The sequence below is a fragment of the Gallinula chloropus genome (genome assembly GCF_964237585.1).
Source record: "Gallinula chloropus genome assembly, contig: HAP1_SCAFFOLD_535, whole genome shotgun sequence".
In the NCBI taxonomy this organism is placed as follows: domain Eukaryota; kingdom Metazoa; phylum Chordata; class Aves; order Gruiformes; family Rallidae; genus Gallinula; species Gallinula chloropus.
Window position 1 is genome coordinate 763 of NW_028168204.1, and position 18,288 is coordinate 19,050.

Consider the following 18,288-nt stretch of genomic DNA (forward strand, 5'->3'; position numbering starts at 1 on the left):
GGCTTGGGGGCAGATTTTGGGGGGGGGTGGTGTGTACACACCTCCCCCTCCCCCCTGCTTAGAAGTCCCCTGTGCCCCCCCCCCCCAGAGGAGGGGGGGGCTGATTTTTGGGGGGGGGGGGGGGGGGGTGTGTCTGTCCCCCAGCCCCACATCCTCAAGGTGCTGCTGGCTCTGTGCCCCCCCCCCCCCCCCCAAAATATGGGGCTGGGGGCTGGGGGGGGGGTCGTGTCCCCCCTGTATATGGTGAGGGGGTGGGGGGGTTGAGGGGGGGCTGGTGTCGCACGGTGAAGGGGGGGGGTTGTGGTTTTGGGGGTGGGGGGGGGGGTCATGTGTGTGCCCCCCCCAGTGTCATTGTCACTTAATAAAGTAACTTAATGGTGGTTGTGTGGTTTGGGGGGGGCAACAAATTGGGGGGGGGGGGTCGGGGGGGTGTCTGGGGTCCCCACTGCTGGGTAAGGGGGTGTCTGGGTGTCGTCATCACCCCCCCCCCAAAAAAGGCACCACCCAAATGTTTTGTATAAATGGGGTTTATTAAGGGGGGGGGGGTCGTGGGGGGGGCGTTTTGGGGGGGTCCAGAGAGGGGTCCTGGTGTGGTTGGGGTGGGGGGTTGTCTGGGGGGGGGTCCGGGGGGGGTCTTCAGTTGTCCTTGAGCCCCCCAAAGACTGAGGAGGGGACCTGCTTCTGCTCCAGCTGCACCTCTGGGGGGGCAAAGTGGGGGGGTCAGATTTGGGGAGGGGTCCCTCACCCCATCCTGCCCCCCCCCCACCCCCACCCAATACCCCCAGGGGTCCCATAACCCCCCCCGGGCACCCCAATCCCCTCTATAACCCCCCCTACGGTGTCCCCACCCCCCCCATAACCCCCCACCCGGGGTGGGGAGTGAGATTTGAGGGGGGGTCCCTCACCCCCACCCCCCCATTCTCCCCCCCAATACCCCCAGGGGTCCCATAACCCACCCCTGGGCACCCCAATTCCCTCTATAACCCCCCCTACGGTGACCCCAACCCACCCCCAGGGCCCCCCCACCCCATGACCCCCCCCCCCAGGTACCGTCAGGTTCGTCCTCGTCACCCAGGTCGATCTCGTCGGGGTTCCCCTGGGGGGACAGAGAGGCCAGAGCCCCCCCCTCGGCCCTGCACCCCCCATCAGCGTCAGGGGGCACCCATGGGTGGGGGGAGCACAGGGGTGACCCCAGAGGGAGGGTTGGGGGAGGGGGGGGCGTGTCTAGAGAGGGGACCCAGGGAGCTGAGTGGGTGCCCCCCACCCACCTCAGTTGAGGCAGGATGGGGGGCACAGGGAGCTGAGTGGGTGCCCCCCACCCACCTCAGTTGAGGCGGGGGGGAGGGGCACAGGGAGCTGAGTGGGTGCCCCCCACCCAGCCAGGGGGGGACCCCAAGGATGTCACAAGTACCCCCCACCCATATAAGTGCCCCCCACCCACAAAGGAGTCCAGGGTGCTGAGTGGGTGCCCCCTCCCCACCCAGCCCGACCCCATGTAGGTGCCCCCTCGAGCAGGGGACACCCAGGGTGAGGACACCCAGGGGGGGTTCTGGGGGGGGTGTGGGGGGTGTGGGGGGTGTTGGGGGGTGTGGGTGGGGGTCGGGGTGCCCACCTGACGAAGAGGAGCCTGTCCTTGGGCCGGGGGGTGTCTCTCTGCGCCTCGGCCGCCAGCTGCTCCGCCCGCTGCTCCAGCAGCTTCATGTCATCCAGCCCGCTCTGCCCGGGGGCCAGGTCAGACACTGGGGGGCACAGGGGGGGTTTGGGGGGGTCATTAGGGGGTGGGGGGGGCAGGGTCAGACCCACAGCACCCCCATCTGCACCCATGGGTGCCCCCCAGTACCCCCCATGCCACTGAATGCCCCCCCATCCCTGTGACGGGGTAGGTCTGACACTGGGGGGGATGGGGGGGTTTGGGGGGGCTCATTGGGGTTGGGGGGGGTCATTGGGGGGTGGGGGGGGCAGGGTCAGACCCACAGCACCCCCATCTGCACCCCCCCAGCACCCATGGGTGCCCCCCAGTACCCCCCATGCCACTGAATGCCCCCCCATCCCTGTGACAGGGCAGGTCCGACACTGGGGGGGACAGGGGGGTTTGGGGGGAGTCATTGGGGGTTGGGGGGGTCACTGGGGGGTGGGGGGGCAGGGTCAGACCCACAGCACCCTCATATGCACCCCCCAGCACCCATGGGTGTCCCCAGTACCCCCCATGCCACTGAATGAACCCCCATCCCTGTGACGGGGCGGGTCCCACACTGGGGGGGATGGGGGAAACAGGGGGGTTTGGGGGGCTCATTGGGGGGGGGGGGGGGGCAGGGTCAGGCCCACAGCACCCCCATCTGCACCCCCCAGCACCCATGGGTGCCCCCTGGTGCCCCTCAACACCCCCCATCCCAATTGATGCTCCATGGTCCTCCCCATCCCAGTTGGTCCTCCCCACGCCCCTGCCACCCCACCACCCTCACCCCACCCCAAGACCCCCCACTCCACCCCACCCCAACCCCATAGCACCCATGGGTGCCCCCAGTGCCCCTCAACACCCCCCATCCCAATTGATGCTCCATGGTGCTTCCTCCCCATCCCAATCGGTGCTCCTCATGCCCCTGCCACCCCACCACCTTCACCCCACTCCCCAGCCCTCACCCCCACCCCCCCACCCCACCCCCCCCAGCACCCATGGGTGCCCTCAGTGCCCCTCAACACCCCCCATCCCAATTGATGCTCCATGGTGCTCCCCATCCCAACTGGTGCTCCCCACCCCCCTGCCACCCCACCACCTTCACCCCACCCCAAGACCCCCCACCCCCACCCCACAGCACCCATGGGTGCCCCTCAGCACCCCCCATCCCAATTGATGCTCCATGGTGCTCCCCATCCCGATTGGTGCTCCCCACGCCCCTGCCACCCCACCACCCCCACCCCACTCCCCATCCCTCACCCCCACCCCCCCACCTCACGCCCCCCCAGCACCCATGGGTGCCCCCCAGGCCTGACCGGTGCCGGTGGCGTTGCTGTAGACCTTGAGCATCTGGGAGGCCATGAAGTTGACCTGGGTGTTGTAGGTGGCCTGGACGCTGCGCTTGATGCGCAGCATCTCCCGGATCGTGTCCTCGTTCCCGTGGCGGATCTCAAAGTCCTTCCAGGTCTGCCAGAAGGTGCCCGTGATCTGGGGGGGGACAGGGGGGGGACACACATGACCTTGGGGACCCTCACAGCTTTGGGGACCCTCATGGCCTTGGGGATATCCCCTATTCTTGGGACCCTTGTGGCCTTGGGGACCCTCGTGGCCTTGGGGACCCTCACAGCTTTGGGGACCCTCGTGGCCTTGGGGACCCACCATGACCTTGGGGACCCTACTGAGCTTGGGGACCCACCATGGCCTTGGGGGACCCTCGTGGCCTTGGGGACCCTCATGGACTTGTGGGACCCCCCATGCTTGGGACCCACGTGGCCTTGGGGACCCTCGTGGCCTTGGGGACCCTATTGAGCTTGGGGACCCACCATGGCCTTGGGGACCCTCATGACCTTGGGGACATCCCCTATTCTTGGGACTCACATGGCCTTGGGGACCCTCATGACCTTGGGGACCCACCATGACCGTGGGGACCCTCACGGCCTTGGGAACCGTCATGGCCTTGGGGACCCTCACGGCCTTGGGAACCCTCATGGCCTTGGGGACCCTCATGACTTGTGGGACCCTCATGGACTTGGGGACCCATCATGACCTTGCAGACCCTCATGGCCTTGGGGACCCATCATGCTTGGGACTCACATGGCCTTGGGGACCCCTTCATGGCCTTGGGGACCCACCATGACCTTAGGGACCCACCATGGCCTTGGGGACCCTCGTGGCCTTGTGGGACCCTCGTGGCCTTGGGGACCATCGTGGCCTTGGGGACCCTCACGGCCTTGGGGACCCATCATGCTTGGGACTCACATGGCCTTGGGGACACCTTCATGGCCTTGGGGACCCACCATGACCTTGGGGACCCTACTGACCTTGGGGACCCACCATGACCTTGGGGCCCCACCATGACCTTGGGGACCCTCACGGCCTTGGGGACCCTCATGGCCTTGGGGACCCTCATGGCCCTGGGGACCCTCATGGACTTGTGGGACCCTCGTGGCCTTCGGGACCCACCGTGGGCTTGGGGACCCACCACAGCCTCAAGGTCCCCCCACCCTTGGTTGCCCCTGTCCCTGGTTACCCCTGCCCTTGGACACACCCCACCCTTGGGTGCTCCCCTCCCCAGGTACCCCCACCCATGGGTGCCCCCCTGCCCACATAACCCCCCTCCCCAAGTACCCCCACCCATGGGTGCCCCCCTGCCCACATAACCCCCCTCCCCAGGTGCCCACCTCCCCGGGTACCCCCTACTCTGTGGTGCCCAACCCCTGGGTGCCCCCCCAGCCCCCCTGGGTGCCCCCCTACCCGGGGGTCGCAGATCTGGGAGCAGTAGGTGTAGATGGCGCGGGCCCGATCCACCTCCCCCAGCTTGCACTCCATGTCCGCGAAGCGCAGGCACAGCTCCCGCGCCGCGTCGTCGCCCAGCACCTGCGCCCAGCGGTGACGTCAGCACCCCAGGGGTGACATCAGGACACCCCAGAAGGAACATCAGCCCCCACAGAGAGCATCAGCACCCATGGGGGAAGGCAGCACCCCGTGGATGATGTCAGCACCCAGGGGGTGATGTCAGCGCCCAGCGGTGACGTCAGCACCCAGGGGTGACATCAGGACCCAGGGGGTGATGTCAGCACCCCAGGGTGACGTCAGGACCCAGGAAGGAACATCAGCCCCCATGGAGAGCATCAGGACCCAGGGGGTGATGTCAGCACCCCAGGGTGACGTCAGGACCCAGGGGGTGATGTCAGCACCCAGGAAGGAACATCAGCCCCCATGAAGAGCATCAGCACCCATGGGGGAAGGCAGTGCCCAGCGGTGACATCAGCGCCCCAGGAGTGACATCAGTACCCATGGGGGAAGGCAGCACCCCGTGGATGAAGTCAGCACCCCAGGGGTGACATCAGGACCCAGGGGGTGACGTCACCACCCAGGGGGTGATGTCAGCACCCCAGAGGTGACATAAGGACCCAGGGGTGATGTCAGCACCCCAGGGGTGACATCAGGACCCAGGGGGTGATGTCAGCACCCAGGGGGTGATGTCAGCACCCCAGGGTGACCTCAGCACCCCGGAAGGAACATCAGCCCCCATGGAGAGCATGAGCACCCGTGGGGGAAGGCAGCACCCCATGGGTGACGTCAGCACCCAGGGGTGACGTCAGCACCCAGGGGGTGACCTCAGCACCCAGCGGTGACTTCAGCGCCCAGCGGTGACCTCAGCGCCCCAGGGTGACGTCAGCACCCCAGGAAGGAGCATCAGCACCCATGGGGGAAGGCAGCACCCCGTGGATGATGTCAGCACCCAGGAGTGACATCAGCACCCAGGGGATGATGTCAGCACCCCACAGCTGACGTCAGGACCCCAGGGTGTGCCCCCACCCCATGACACCCCATGCCCCCCAACCAAGGGTCCCCATCCCCCCCTCCCCAATCCCTGTGCACCCCCAACCTCCTCCCCATCCCCAACCCCCCCACCCCATCCCCATACCCCCCCACACCCCCCACCCCATCCCCATACCCCCCCACTGTCACCCACACCCCCTCCCCATCCCCAACCCCCCCACCCTGTACCCCTCCCTCCCCAGATCCCAATGTCCCCCCACCCCCCACCCACGTAGGTGCCCCCCAGCCCCCCCACCTCGATGGCCTTCTGGTAGATGGGCCGGGTGTGGGTGACGCCGTAGAGCTCGGCGGCGCGGCGGATGTAGATGTTGAACATGGCGTGCTGCTGGGAGGGCAGCACGGCGCGCGTGGCGCGCTCGTACACCGCCATGGCGTGCCGCGCCAGCCCGAACTGCTCCTCCAGCTGCGCGTACAGCAGGTAGATGGCTGCGGGCACCCAGCAGCACCCATCAGGGTCCAGTGGCACCCATCGGCACCCAACGGTAGCCAATGGTATACATCATCACCCATCATCACCCATCATCATCCATCATCACCCATCATCATTCATCATCACCCATCATCAGCACCCATCAGGGCCCAGAGGCACCCAACGGCACCCAGTGGTACCCATCAGCACCCATCATCACCCATCATCATCCATCATCAGCACCCAATAGCACCCATCAGGGTCCAGAGGCACCCAACGGTATCCAATGGTACCCATCGGCACCCAATGGTAGCCAATGGTATCCACCATCACCCATCATCACCCATCACCCATCATCACCCACCATCACCCACCATCACCCATCATCATCCATCATCATCCATCATCATCCATCAGCAGCACCCAGCAGCACCCATCAGGGTCCAGAGGCACCCAACGGCACCCATCATCATCCATCATCATCCATTATCACCCATCATCATCCATTAGCATGATCGTCATCAGCACCCAGCAGCACCCATCAGGGCTCAGAAGCACCCAATGGTACCCAGTGGTACCCATCATCACCCATCAGCAGCACCCAGCAGCACCCATCAGGGTCCAGAGGCACCCAGCGGTACCCAGTGGTACCCATCAGCACCCAACGGTAGCCAATGGTACCCATCATCACCCATCATCATCCATCAGCAGCACCCAACAGCATCCATCATCACCCATCATCATCCATCATCATCCATCAGCAGCACCCAGTGACATCCAGCAGCACCCATCAGCACCCATGGGTACCCAGTGGCACCACCACTGGCTCCCACTGACCCCCAACAGCCCCCACTGGCACCCACCATCATCATCATCATCATCACCACCCACTGGCACCCATCAGCACCCACCACCATCATCATCATCACCCACTAGCACCCAACAGCCTCCACCACCATTATCATCATCACCATCATCCAACAGCCTCCACCACCATCATCATCATCACCATCATCCAACAGCCTCCACCACCATCATCATCATCATCATCATCATCATCATCACCATCATCCAACAGCCTCCACCACCATCATCATCATCATCATCACCCACTGGCACCCAACAGCCTCCACCACCATCATCATCATCACCCACTGGCACCCAACAGCCTCCACCACCACCACCATCATCATCATCATCACCACCCACTGGCACCCAACAGCCTCCACCATCATCATCATCATCACCATCACCCAACAGCCTCCACCATCATCATCATCATCATCATCACCACCCACTGGCACCCAACAGCCTCCACCACCATCATCATCATCACCATCACCCAACAGCCTCCACCATCATCATCATCATCATCATCACCACCCACTGGCACCCAACAGCCTCCACCACCATCATCATCACCACCCACTGGCACCCAACAGCCTCCACCACCATCATCATCATCATCACCCACTGGCACCCAACAGCCTCCACCATCATCATCATCATCATCATCATCCACTGGCACCCAACAGCCTCCACCATCACCATCATCATCACCATCACCCAACAGCCTCCACCATCATCATCATCATCATCATCACCACCCACTGGCACCCTACAGCCTCCACCACCATCATCATCATCATCATCATCATCATCATCATCATCATCATCATCATCATCATCATCACCACCCACTGGCACCCAACAGCCTCCACCATCATCATCATCATCATCATCATCATCATCATCATCATCATCACCACCCACTGGCACCCAACAGCCTCCACCATCATCATCATCATCATCATCATCATCATCATCATCATCATCATCATCATCATCATCATCATCATCATCATCATCACCACCCACTGGGACCCAACAGCCTCCACCACCATCATCATCACCCACCAGCACCCATCATCCCCATGGGTGCCCCCCTCCCCAACCCCCCCGACCCCCACTGTGCACCCACCCCAACACCCACCATCCCCAACCCCCCCCAAACCCCACCACCACCCCACGTCACCCCAAAACCCCACCTCCCCCCACCTCCCCCAGCCTCCTCACCCCGTAGGTGCCCCCCACCCATCACCCCCCACCCATACCCCCCCCAGCCTTACTCTTGGCATATTTGGGGGGGCACCCATCCAGCGCCTGCTCCAAGCAGCACCCATGGGTACCCAGTGGCACCACCACTGACTCCCACTGGCCCCCAACAGCCCCCACTGGCACCCACCATCATCATCATCACCACCCACTGGCACCCACCAGCCTCCACCACCACCATCATCATCATCACCATCACCCAACAGCCTCCACCACCACCATCATCATCATCACCCACTGGCACCCAACAGCATCCACCACCACCATCATCATCACCACCCACTGGCACCCAACAGCCTCCACCACCATCATCATCATCACCATCACCCAACAGCCTCCACCACCACCATCATCATCATCATCACCATCATCCAACAGCCTCCACCACCATCACCATCATCATCATCACCATCACGCAACAGCCTCCACCACCATCATCATCATCATCATCACCATCATCCAACAGCCTCCACCACCATCATCATCATCATCATCATCAATCATCATCATCATCATCATCATCACCATCATCCAACAGCCTCCACCACCATCATCATCATCATCATCAATCATCATCATCATCATCATCATCACCATCATCCAACAGCCTCCACCACCATCATCATCATCATCAATCATCATCATCATCATCACCACCATCATCCAACAGCCTCCACCACCATCATCATCACCATCATCATCATCATCAATCATCATCATCATCATCACCATCATCATCACCCAACAGCCTCCACCACCACCATCATCATCATCACCATCATCATCATCAATCATCATCATCATCATCATCATCATCACCATCATCCAACAGCCTCCAACACCACCATCATCATCATCATCATCATCACCATCATCCAACAGCCTCCACCACCATCATCATCACCCACCAGCACCCATCATCCCCATAGGTGCCCCTCTCCCCTCCCCACCCAACCCCCACAGTGCACCCACCACCCCCAACCCCCCCAGACCCCTCCACCACCCCACATCGCCCCAAAACCCCATCTCCCCCCACCTCCCCCCACCTCCCCCAGCCTCCTCACCCCGTAGGTGCCCCCCACCCATCACCCCCCATCCATACCCCCCCCAGCCTTACTCTTGGCGTATTTGGGGGGGCACCCATCCAGCGCCTGCTCGAAGAGGTCCCGCGCCCGCTCCAGCTTGCGGCCGCCGTAGCGCGTGACGAACTTGCTGAGGTAGGTGTGCCAGATGTCCGCCACGTTGGGCCAGCGGAACAGCGCGATGCCGCGCTCGTACGCCTGAGGGGGCACCCAGGGGGTGGGGGGCACCCATGGGAGCACAGTGTCACCAACCCGCCAGTCCATGGCTGGGAGCGGGGATGGAGACACCCCCGGGGTTTGGTTTGGGGTGGCACCAGTGGCCAGGGTCCCACTGGGGTGTCCCCAACACCCCTCCCATGGGCACAAGGTCCCCATGGGGTGCCCACCACCCTCCTTGGTCACCAGGTCCCACTGGGGTGTCCCCAACACCCTCCCCAGTCACAAGGTCCCCATGGTGTCCCCACCACCCTCCTCCATGTCCCCAACACCCTCCTTGGTCACCAGGTCCCACTGGCATGTCCCCAACACCCTCCCATGGGCACAAGGTCCCTATGGGGTCCCCAACACCCTCCTTGGTCAGAAGGTCCCACTGGGGTGTCCCCAACACCCTCTTCCATGGGCACAAGGTCCCCATGGTGTCCCCAACACCCTCCTTGGTCAGAAGGTCCCACTGGGGTGTCCCCAACACCCTCTTCCATGGGCACAAGGTCCCCATGGGGTGCCCAACACCCTCCTCCATGTCACCAGGTCCCACTGGGGTGTCCCCAGCATCCTCCCATGGTCACAAGGTCCCCATGGTGTCCCCAACACCCTCCCTGGTCACAAGGTCCCACTGGGGTGTCCCCAGCACCCTCCCCAGTCACAAGGTCCCCATGGTGTCCCCACCACCCTCCTTGGTCACCAGGTCCCACTGGGGTGTCCCCAACACCCTCCTTGGTCACCAGGTTCCACTGGGGTGTCCCCAAGACCCTCCCATGGGCACAAGGTCCCCATGGGGTGCCCAACACCCTCCTTGGTCACCAGGTCCCACTGGGGTGTCCCCAACACTCTCCCCAGTCACAAGGTCCCCATGGTGTCTCCACCACCCTCCTCCATGTCCCCACCACCCTCCTTGGTCACCAAGTCCCACTGGCGTGTCCCCAACACCCTCTTCCATGTCCCCAACACCCTCCTTGGTCACCAGTAACCACTGGGGTGTCCCCAAGACCCTCCCATGAGCACAAGGTCCCCATGGTGTCCCCAACACCCTCCTTGGTCACCAGGTCCCACTGGGGTGTCCCCAAAACCCTCCTCCATGTCCCCACCACCCTCCTTGGTCACCAGGTCCCGCTGGGGTGTCCCCAAGACCCTCCCATGGGCACAAGGTCCCCATGGTGTCCCCACCACCCTTCTTGGTCACCAGGTCCCACTGGGGTGTCCCCAACACCCTCTTCCATGTCCCCACCACCCTCCTTGGTCACCAGGTCCCACTGGCGTGTCCCCAACACCCTCCTCAGTCACAAGGTCCCACTGGGGTGTCCCCATCACCCCTCCCATGGTCACAAGGTCCCCATGGTGTCCCCAACACCCTCCTTGGTCACCAGGTCCCACTGGGGTGTCCCCACCACCCTCCCATGGGCACAAGGTCCCCATGGTGTCCCCAACACCCGCCTGCATGTCCCCACCATCCACCCTCCTTAGTCACCAGGTCCCACTGGCGTGTCCCCAACACCCTCTTCCATGTCCCCAACACCCTCCTTGGTCACCAGTAACCACTGGGGTGTCCCCAAGACCCTCCCATGAGCACAAGGTCCCCATGGTGTCCCCAACACCCTCCTTGGTCACCAGGTCCCACTGGGGTGTCCCCAACACCCTCTTCCATGTCCCCACCACCCTCCTTGGTCACCAGGTCCTACTGGGGTATCCCCAACACCCTCCCATGGGCACAAGGTCCCCATGGTGTCCCCAACACCCACCTCCATGTCCCCACCACCCTCCTTGGTCACCAGGTCCCACTGGGGTGTCCCCAAGACCCTCCCCAGGTCACAAGGTCCCCATGGTGTCCCCAGCACCCTCCCATGGGCACCAGGTCCCACTGGGATGTCCCCAAGACCCTCATCCAGGTTCCCAACACCCTCCTTGGTCACCAGGTCCCACTGGGGTGTCCCCAAGACCCTCCCCAGTCACAAGGTCCCACTGGGGTGTCCCCAACACCCTCCTTGGTCACCAGGTCCCACTGGGGTGTCCCCAACACTCTCCCATGGGCACAAGGTCCCCATGGTGTCCCCAACACCCTCCTTGGTCACCAGGTCCCACTGGGGTGTCCCCAACACTCTCCCATGGGCACAAGGTCCCCATGGTGTCCCCAACACCCTCCTTGGTCACCAGGTCCCACTGGGGTGTCCCCAAGACCCTCCCCAGTCACAAGGTCCCCATGGTGTCCCCCAACACCCTCCTCCATGTCCCCACCACCCTCCTTGGTCACCAGGTCCCACTGGGGTGTCCCCACCACCCTCCTCCATGTCCCCACCACCCTCCTTAGTCACCAGGTCCCACTGGGGTGTCCCCAAGACCCTCCCCAGTCACAAGGTCCCTTTGGGGTGTCCCCAAGACCCTCCCATGGGCACCAGGTCCCACTGGGATGTCCCCAACACCCTCCCATGGGCACCAGGTCCCACTGGCTTGTCCCCAACACCCACCTCCATGTCCCCACCACCCTCCTTGGTCACCAGGTCCCACTGGGGTGTCCCCAACACCCTCCTTGGTCACCAGGTCCCACTGGGGTGTCCCCAAGACCCTCTCCAGTCCCCAAGACCCTCCCCAGTCCCAGGGTCCCTTTGGGGTGTTCCCACCTCACCCTCCCTGGTCAGAAGGTCCCACTGGGGTGTCCCCAGCCCCCTCCCCAGTCACAGGGTCCCTTTGGGGTGTCCCCACCATCCTCCCTGTTCAGAAGGTCCCACTGAGGTGTCCCCAACACCCTCCCATGCTCACAAGGTCCCCATGGTGTCCCCAACACCCACCTCCATGTCCCCACCACCCTCCTTGGTCACCAGGTCCCACTGGGGTGTCCCCAAGACCCTCCCCAGTCACAATGTCCCACTGGGGTGTCCCCAGCATCCTCCCATGGTCACAAGGTCCCACTGGGGTGTCCCCAGCACCCTCCTTGGTCACCAAGTCCCACTGGGGTGTCCCCAGCCCCCTCCCCAGTCACAGGGTCTCTTTGGGGTGTCCCCCCCTCACCCTCCCAGGTCAGAAGGTCCCACTGGGGTGTCCCCAAGACCCTCCCATGGTCACAAGGTCCCCATGGTGTCCCCAACACCCTCCTCCATGTCCCCACCACCCTCCTTGGTCACCAGGTCCCACTGGGGTGTCCCCAACACCCTCCCATGGTCACAAGGTCCCCATGGTGTCCCCAACACCCTCCTTGGTCACCAGGTCCCACTGGGGTGTCCCCAGCACCCTCCCAGTCACAAGGTCCCCATGGTGTCCCCACCACCCTCCTCCACGTTTCCCCCCCCCCTCCACCTTCCCTGGTCCCAAGGTCCCCATGGCGTCTCCCCATCCCCCCTCCCCGGTTCCCAGGGCTCCTCTAGGGTCCCCCCCAGCCTGATTGGGGTGCCCCCCACCCTGGGGTGGGGTCCCACCTTGAAGCTCTCCTCGAAGTAGCCGTGCTCCTCCAGGAAGAGCCCGTAGTTGATGACGATCTGGGGGGTGGCGATGCGCAGGTCCAGGATCCGGTCGTACACGGCCTTGGTGGACTGGGGGAGGGGGCAGCACCCATGGGTGGGGGGAGCTGGGGGGGCAGCACCCATCACCCGGCACCCTCAGAGGGGAGGGGAGCACCCAGGAGGGAGATAGAGGGGGTGGGGGTTGGGGATACATGGAGAGGATATGGGGGGGGGAGTTGAGGGAGCACCCGAAGGTAGGGGGCAAGGGGGCACCCAGAGGGGAGGTGGGGTGCCATGGGAGCACCTAAAAGGGGACCAAGGGGGTGCTGGGGGGTTCAGGGGGCACCCAGAGGGGAGGTGGGGTGCCATGGGAGCACCTAAAAGGGGACCAGGGGGTGCTGGGTGGGTTTAGGGGGCACCCAGAGGGGAGGTGGGGTGTTGTGGTGGCACCCAGAGGGGACCAGGGGGTGCTGGGGGCGGGGGGGACACAGGAGGCACCCAGAGGGGAGGTGGGGTGTTGTGGGGGCACCCAGAGGGGACCAGGGGGTACTGGGGGGGTTTAGGGGGCACCCAGAGGGGAGGTGGGGTGCCATGGGAGCACCTAAAAGGGGACCAGGGGGTGCTGGTGGGGTTCAGGGGGAACCCAAAGAGGATCATGGGGTGTTGTGGGGGCACCCAGAGGGGACCAGGGGGTGCTGGGGGGGGTTCAGGGGGCACCCAAAGGGGATCATGGGGTGCTGGGGGGGTTCAGGGGGCACCCAGAGGGGAGGTGGGATGTTGTGAGGGCACCCAGAGGGGACCAGGGGGTGTTGGGGGGGGGTTCAGGGAGCACCCAGAGAGGAGCAGAGGGTGCTGGGGGGGGTTCAGGGGGCACCCAAGGGGAGGTGGGGTGTTGTGGGGGCACCCAGAGGGGTCCAGGTGGTGCTGGGGGGCGGGGGTTGGTGTACCCAAAGTGGGTGCATGGGATATTGGGGGGCTTTGGTAGCACCTAAAGGGGGTCAGGGGGTGCTGAGGGGTGGCCAGGGGCACCCAGAGGGGAGGTGGGGGATACTGGGGGGCTTTGTGAGCACCCAAAGAGGTGCTGGGGGGACCCAGGGGGCACCCAGAGGGGAGGTGGGGTGTTGTGGGGGCACCCAAAGGGAACATGGGGGTGCTGGGGGGGCACCCAAAGAGGACACAGGGGTGGCCAAAAGAGCAAGACAATGTGGGGGGCACCCCAAAAGGGCAGGGGGTGTGTGGGGGCACCCAGGGGTGGGGGTGGGGGGCACCCATGTGAGCTGGGTGGGTGCTGAGGGACGGACACGGCCCCACAGGAGACAGGAGGGTGCGGAAGGGGAGATGGGACCCTCAGAGGGGTCGGGGGGATTGGGGGGGGTTTTGGGGGTGTCAGGAGGGTTTGGGGGGGTCAGGATGGGGGTGACACCCACCTGGAAGGTCCCCAGGGTCTCCTGGGGGGCACCCATGTGAGTTGGGTGGGTGCTGAGGGACGGACACAGCCCCACAGGAGACAGGAGGGTGCGGGAGGGGGAGATGGGACCCACAGAGGGGTCGGGGGGGTTGGGGGGGGGGGTTGGGGTGTCAGGGGGGTTTGGGGGGGTCAGGGTGGGGGTGACACCCACCTGGAAGGTCCCCAGGGTGTTCTGGGGGGCACCCATGTGAGCTGGGTGGGTGCTGAGGGACGGACACAGCCCCACAGGAGACAGGAGGGTGCGGGAGGGGGAGATGGGGCCCGCAGAGGGGTCGGGGGGATTGGTGGGGGTTTTGGGGGTGTCAGGGGGGTTTGGGGGGGTCAGGGTGGGGGTGACACCCACCTGGAAGGTCCCCAGGGTCTCCTGGGGGGCACCCATCTGAGCTGGGTGGGTGCTGAGGGACGGACACAGCCCCACAAGAGACAGGAGGGTGCGGGAGGGGGAGATGGGACCCTCAGAGGTGTCGGGGAGATTGGGGGGCGTTTGGGGGTGTCAGGGGGGTTTGGGGGGGTCAGGGTGGGGGTGACACCCACCTGGAAGGTCCCCAGACTCTCCTGGGGGGCACCCATGTGAGCTGGGTGGGTGCTGAGGGGCAGACACGGCCCCACAAGAGACAGGAGGATGCGGGAAGGGGAGATGGGACCCGCAGAGGTGTCGGGGGGATTGGGGGGGGGTTTTGGGGTGTCAGGGGGGTTTGGGGGGGTCAGGGTGGGGGGGGCACCCACCTGGAAGGTCCCCAGACTCTCCTGGGGGGCACCCATGTGAGCTGGGTGGGTGCTGAGGGATGGACACAGCCCCACAAGAGACAGGACGGTGTGGGAGGGGGAGATGGGACCCGCAGAGGTGTTGGGGGGATTAGGGGAGGGTTTTGGGGTGTCAGGGGGGTTTGTGGGGGTCAGGGTGGGGGTGACACCCACCTGGAAGGTCCCCAGGGTCTCCTGGGGGGCACCCATGTGAGCTGGGTGGGTGCTGAGGGATGGACACAGCCCCACAAGAGACAGGAGGGTGCAAAGGGGGCGAGAAGGGGAGATGGGACCCGCAGAGGGGTCGGGGGGATTGGGGGAGGATTTTGGGGGTGTCAGGGGGGTTTGGGGGGGTCAGGGTGGGGGTGACACCCACCTGGAAGGTCCCCAGGGTCTCCTGGGGGGCACCCATGTGAGCTGGGTGGGTGCTGAGGGACGGACACAGCCCCACAGGAGACAGGAGGGTGCAAAGGGGGCGAGAAGGGGAGATGGGACCCGCAGAGGGGTCGGGGGGGTTGGGGCGGGGTTTTGGGGGTGTCAGGGGGGTTTGGGGGGGTCAGGGTGGGGGGGACACCCACCTGGAAGGTCCCCAGGGTGTTCTGGGGGGCACCCATGTGAGCTGGGTGGGTGCTGAGGGACGGACACAGCCCCACAGGAGACAGGAGGGTGCGGGAGGGGGAGATGGGACTCGCAGAGGTGTTGGGGGGATTGGGGGGGGTTTTGGGGTGTCAGGGGGGTTTGGGGGGGTCAGGGTGGGGGTGACACCCACCTCGAAGGTCCCCAGACTCTCCTGGGGGGCACCCATGTGAGCTGGGTGGGTGCTGAGGGACGGACACAGCCCCACAGGAGACAGGAGGGTGCAGGAGGGGGAGATGGGACCCACAGAGGGGTCGGGGGGGTTGGGGGGGGTTTTGGGGGTGTCAGGGGGGTTTGGGGGGGTCAGGGTGGGGGGGACACCCACCTGGAAGGTCCCCAGGGTCTCCTGGGGGGCACCCATGTGAGCTGGGTGGGTGCTGAGGGGCAGACACAGCCCCACAAGAGACAGGAGGGTGCAAAGGGGGCGGGAAGGGGAGATGGGACCCGCAGAGGGGTCAGGGGGATTGGGGGGGGTTTTGGGGTGTCAGGGGGGTTTGGGGGGGTCAGGGTGGGGGTGACACCCACCTGGAAGGTCCCCAGACTCTCCTCCAGGTCGGCCAGCATGGACCAGACCTTGAGGGACTTGTAGAGCCGGTTCTGGACGGGCTCAGAGGAGTCGAAGTACTCGGCGCGCTTGGCCGGCAGCGCTGTGGCTTTCTGGGGGGGGGTCACACAGAGTTTGGGGGTCACCCCTGCACCCCACAACACCCACACACCCCCCAACAACCCCCCCAAACTCCTCACACACCCCAACAACCCCCTAAACTCCTCACACACCTCAACAAGCCCCCCCAGAATCTTCACACCCCACCCCGAGGTGGAGCGTGCACCCCAACATCTCCTGTGGGACCCCAATACCTCCTGGGGGACCCCAAGACCCCCTCTGGGACCCCAACATCTCCTGGGGGACCCCAGTATCTCCTGGGGGACCCCAAGACCCCCTCTGGGACCCCAGGATCTCCTGGGGGACCCCAAGACCCCCTCTGGGACCCCAACATTTCTTGGGGGACCCCCAATATCCCCTTTGGGACTCAAATATCTCTCCTGGCACCCCAACATCTCCTGTGGGACCCCAACATCTCCCTTGGGATCCTAATATCCCCTCTGGGACCCCAACATCTCCCTTGGGACCCCAACATCCCCTCTGGGACCCCAACATGTCCCTTGGGGACCCCAACATCTCCTCTGGGACCCAACCATCTCCCTTGGGAGCCTAATATCCCCTCTGAGACCCCAACATCTCTTTGGGGACCCCAACATCCACTTGGGACCCCAACATCCCCTCTGGGACCCCAATATCCCCCTTGGGACCCCAACATCCCCTCTGGGACACCAACACCCCCCTTGGGAGCCTAATATCCCCTCTGGGACCCCAACATCCCCTCTGGGACACTAATATCCCCTCTGGCACCCCAACATCTCTTTGGGGACCCCAACCATCTCCCTTGGGACCCCAACATCCTCTCTGGGACCCCAACATCTCCCTTGGGACCCTAATATCCCCTCTGGCACCCCAACATCTCTTTGGGGACCCCAACATCTCCTCTGGGACCCAACCATCTCCCTTGGGAGCCTAATATCCCCTCTGAGACCCCAACATCTCTTTGGGGACCCCAACATCCCCTTGGGACTCCAACATCCCCTCTGGGACCCCAACATCTCCCTTGGGACCCCAACACCCTCTCTGGGACCCCAACATCTCCCTTGGGACCCTAATATCCCCTCTGGCACCCCAACATCTCTTTGGGGACCCCAACATCCCCCTCTGGGACCCCAACATCTCCCTTGGGACCCGAATATCCCCTCTGGCACCCCAACATCTCCCTTGGGACCCCAACATCCCCTGTAGGACCCAACATTCTCCCTTGGGACCCTAATAGCCCCTCTGGGACCCCAACACCCCTTTTGGGACCCCAACATCCCCTCTGGGACCCCAATATCCCCCTTGGGACCCTAATATCCCCTCTGGGACCCCAACACCCCCTTTTGGGACCCCAACATCCTCTCTGGGACTCCCAACATCTCTTTTGGGACCCCAACATCCTCTCTGGGACCCCAATATCCCCCTTGGGACCCTAATATCCCCTCTGGGACCCCAACATCCCCTCTGGGACCCCAACATCTCCCTTGGGACTCCCAACATTTCCTGGGGGACCCCCAATATCCCCTTTGGGACTCAAATATCTCTCCTGGGACCCCAACATCTCCCTTGGGACCCCAACATCCCCTCTGGCACCCCAACATCTCCCTTCGGACCCTAATATCCCCTCTGGCACCCCAACATCTCTTTGGGGACGCCAACATCCCCTTGGGACCCCAACATCCTCTCTGGGACCCCAACATGTCCCTTGGAGACCCCAACATCTCCTCTGGGACCCACCCATCTCCCTTGGGAGCCTAATATCCCCTCTGAGACCCCAACACCCCTTTTGGGACCCCAACATCCTCTGTGGGACCCCAACATCCTCTCTGGGACCCCAACATCTCCCTTGGGACCCCAATATCCCCTCTGGGACCCCAACACCCTCTCTGGGACCCCAACATCTCCCTTGGGACCCCCAACATCTCCCTTGGGACCCTAACATCTCTTTGGGGACCCCAACAACCCCTTGGGACTCCAACATCTCCTCTGGGACCCCAACATCTCCCTTGGGACCCTAATATCC

The 18,288-nt window shown here is 64.1% G+C and overlaps 1 protein-coding gene across 1 annotated transcript in view; it reads right to left on the reverse strand.

Annotated features, from left to right (window-relative positions):
* Positions 1 to 528: 528 nt before the first annotated feature.
* The window catches only part of XAB2 (XPA binding protein 2), a gene marked incomplete at its 5' end in the record, with an annotated part of 28,761 nt that continues 11,001 nt past the window's right edge, over positions 529 to 18,288 (reverse strand). The window contains 9 exon segments of the mRNA XM_084281084.1: positions 529 to 698; positions 1,051 to 1,133; positions 1,613 to 1,739; positions 2,992 to 3,163; positions 4,430 to 4,552; positions 5,757 to 5,947; positions 9,163 to 9,325; positions 12,751 to 12,864; positions 16,148 to 16,279. Coding sequence (XP_084137210.1) covers positions 637 to 698; positions 1,051 to 1,133; positions 1,613 to 1,739; positions 2,992 to 3,163; positions 4,430 to 4,552; positions 5,757 to 5,947; positions 9,163 to 9,325; positions 12,751 to 12,864; positions 16,148 to 16,279 — 1,167 coding nt within the window.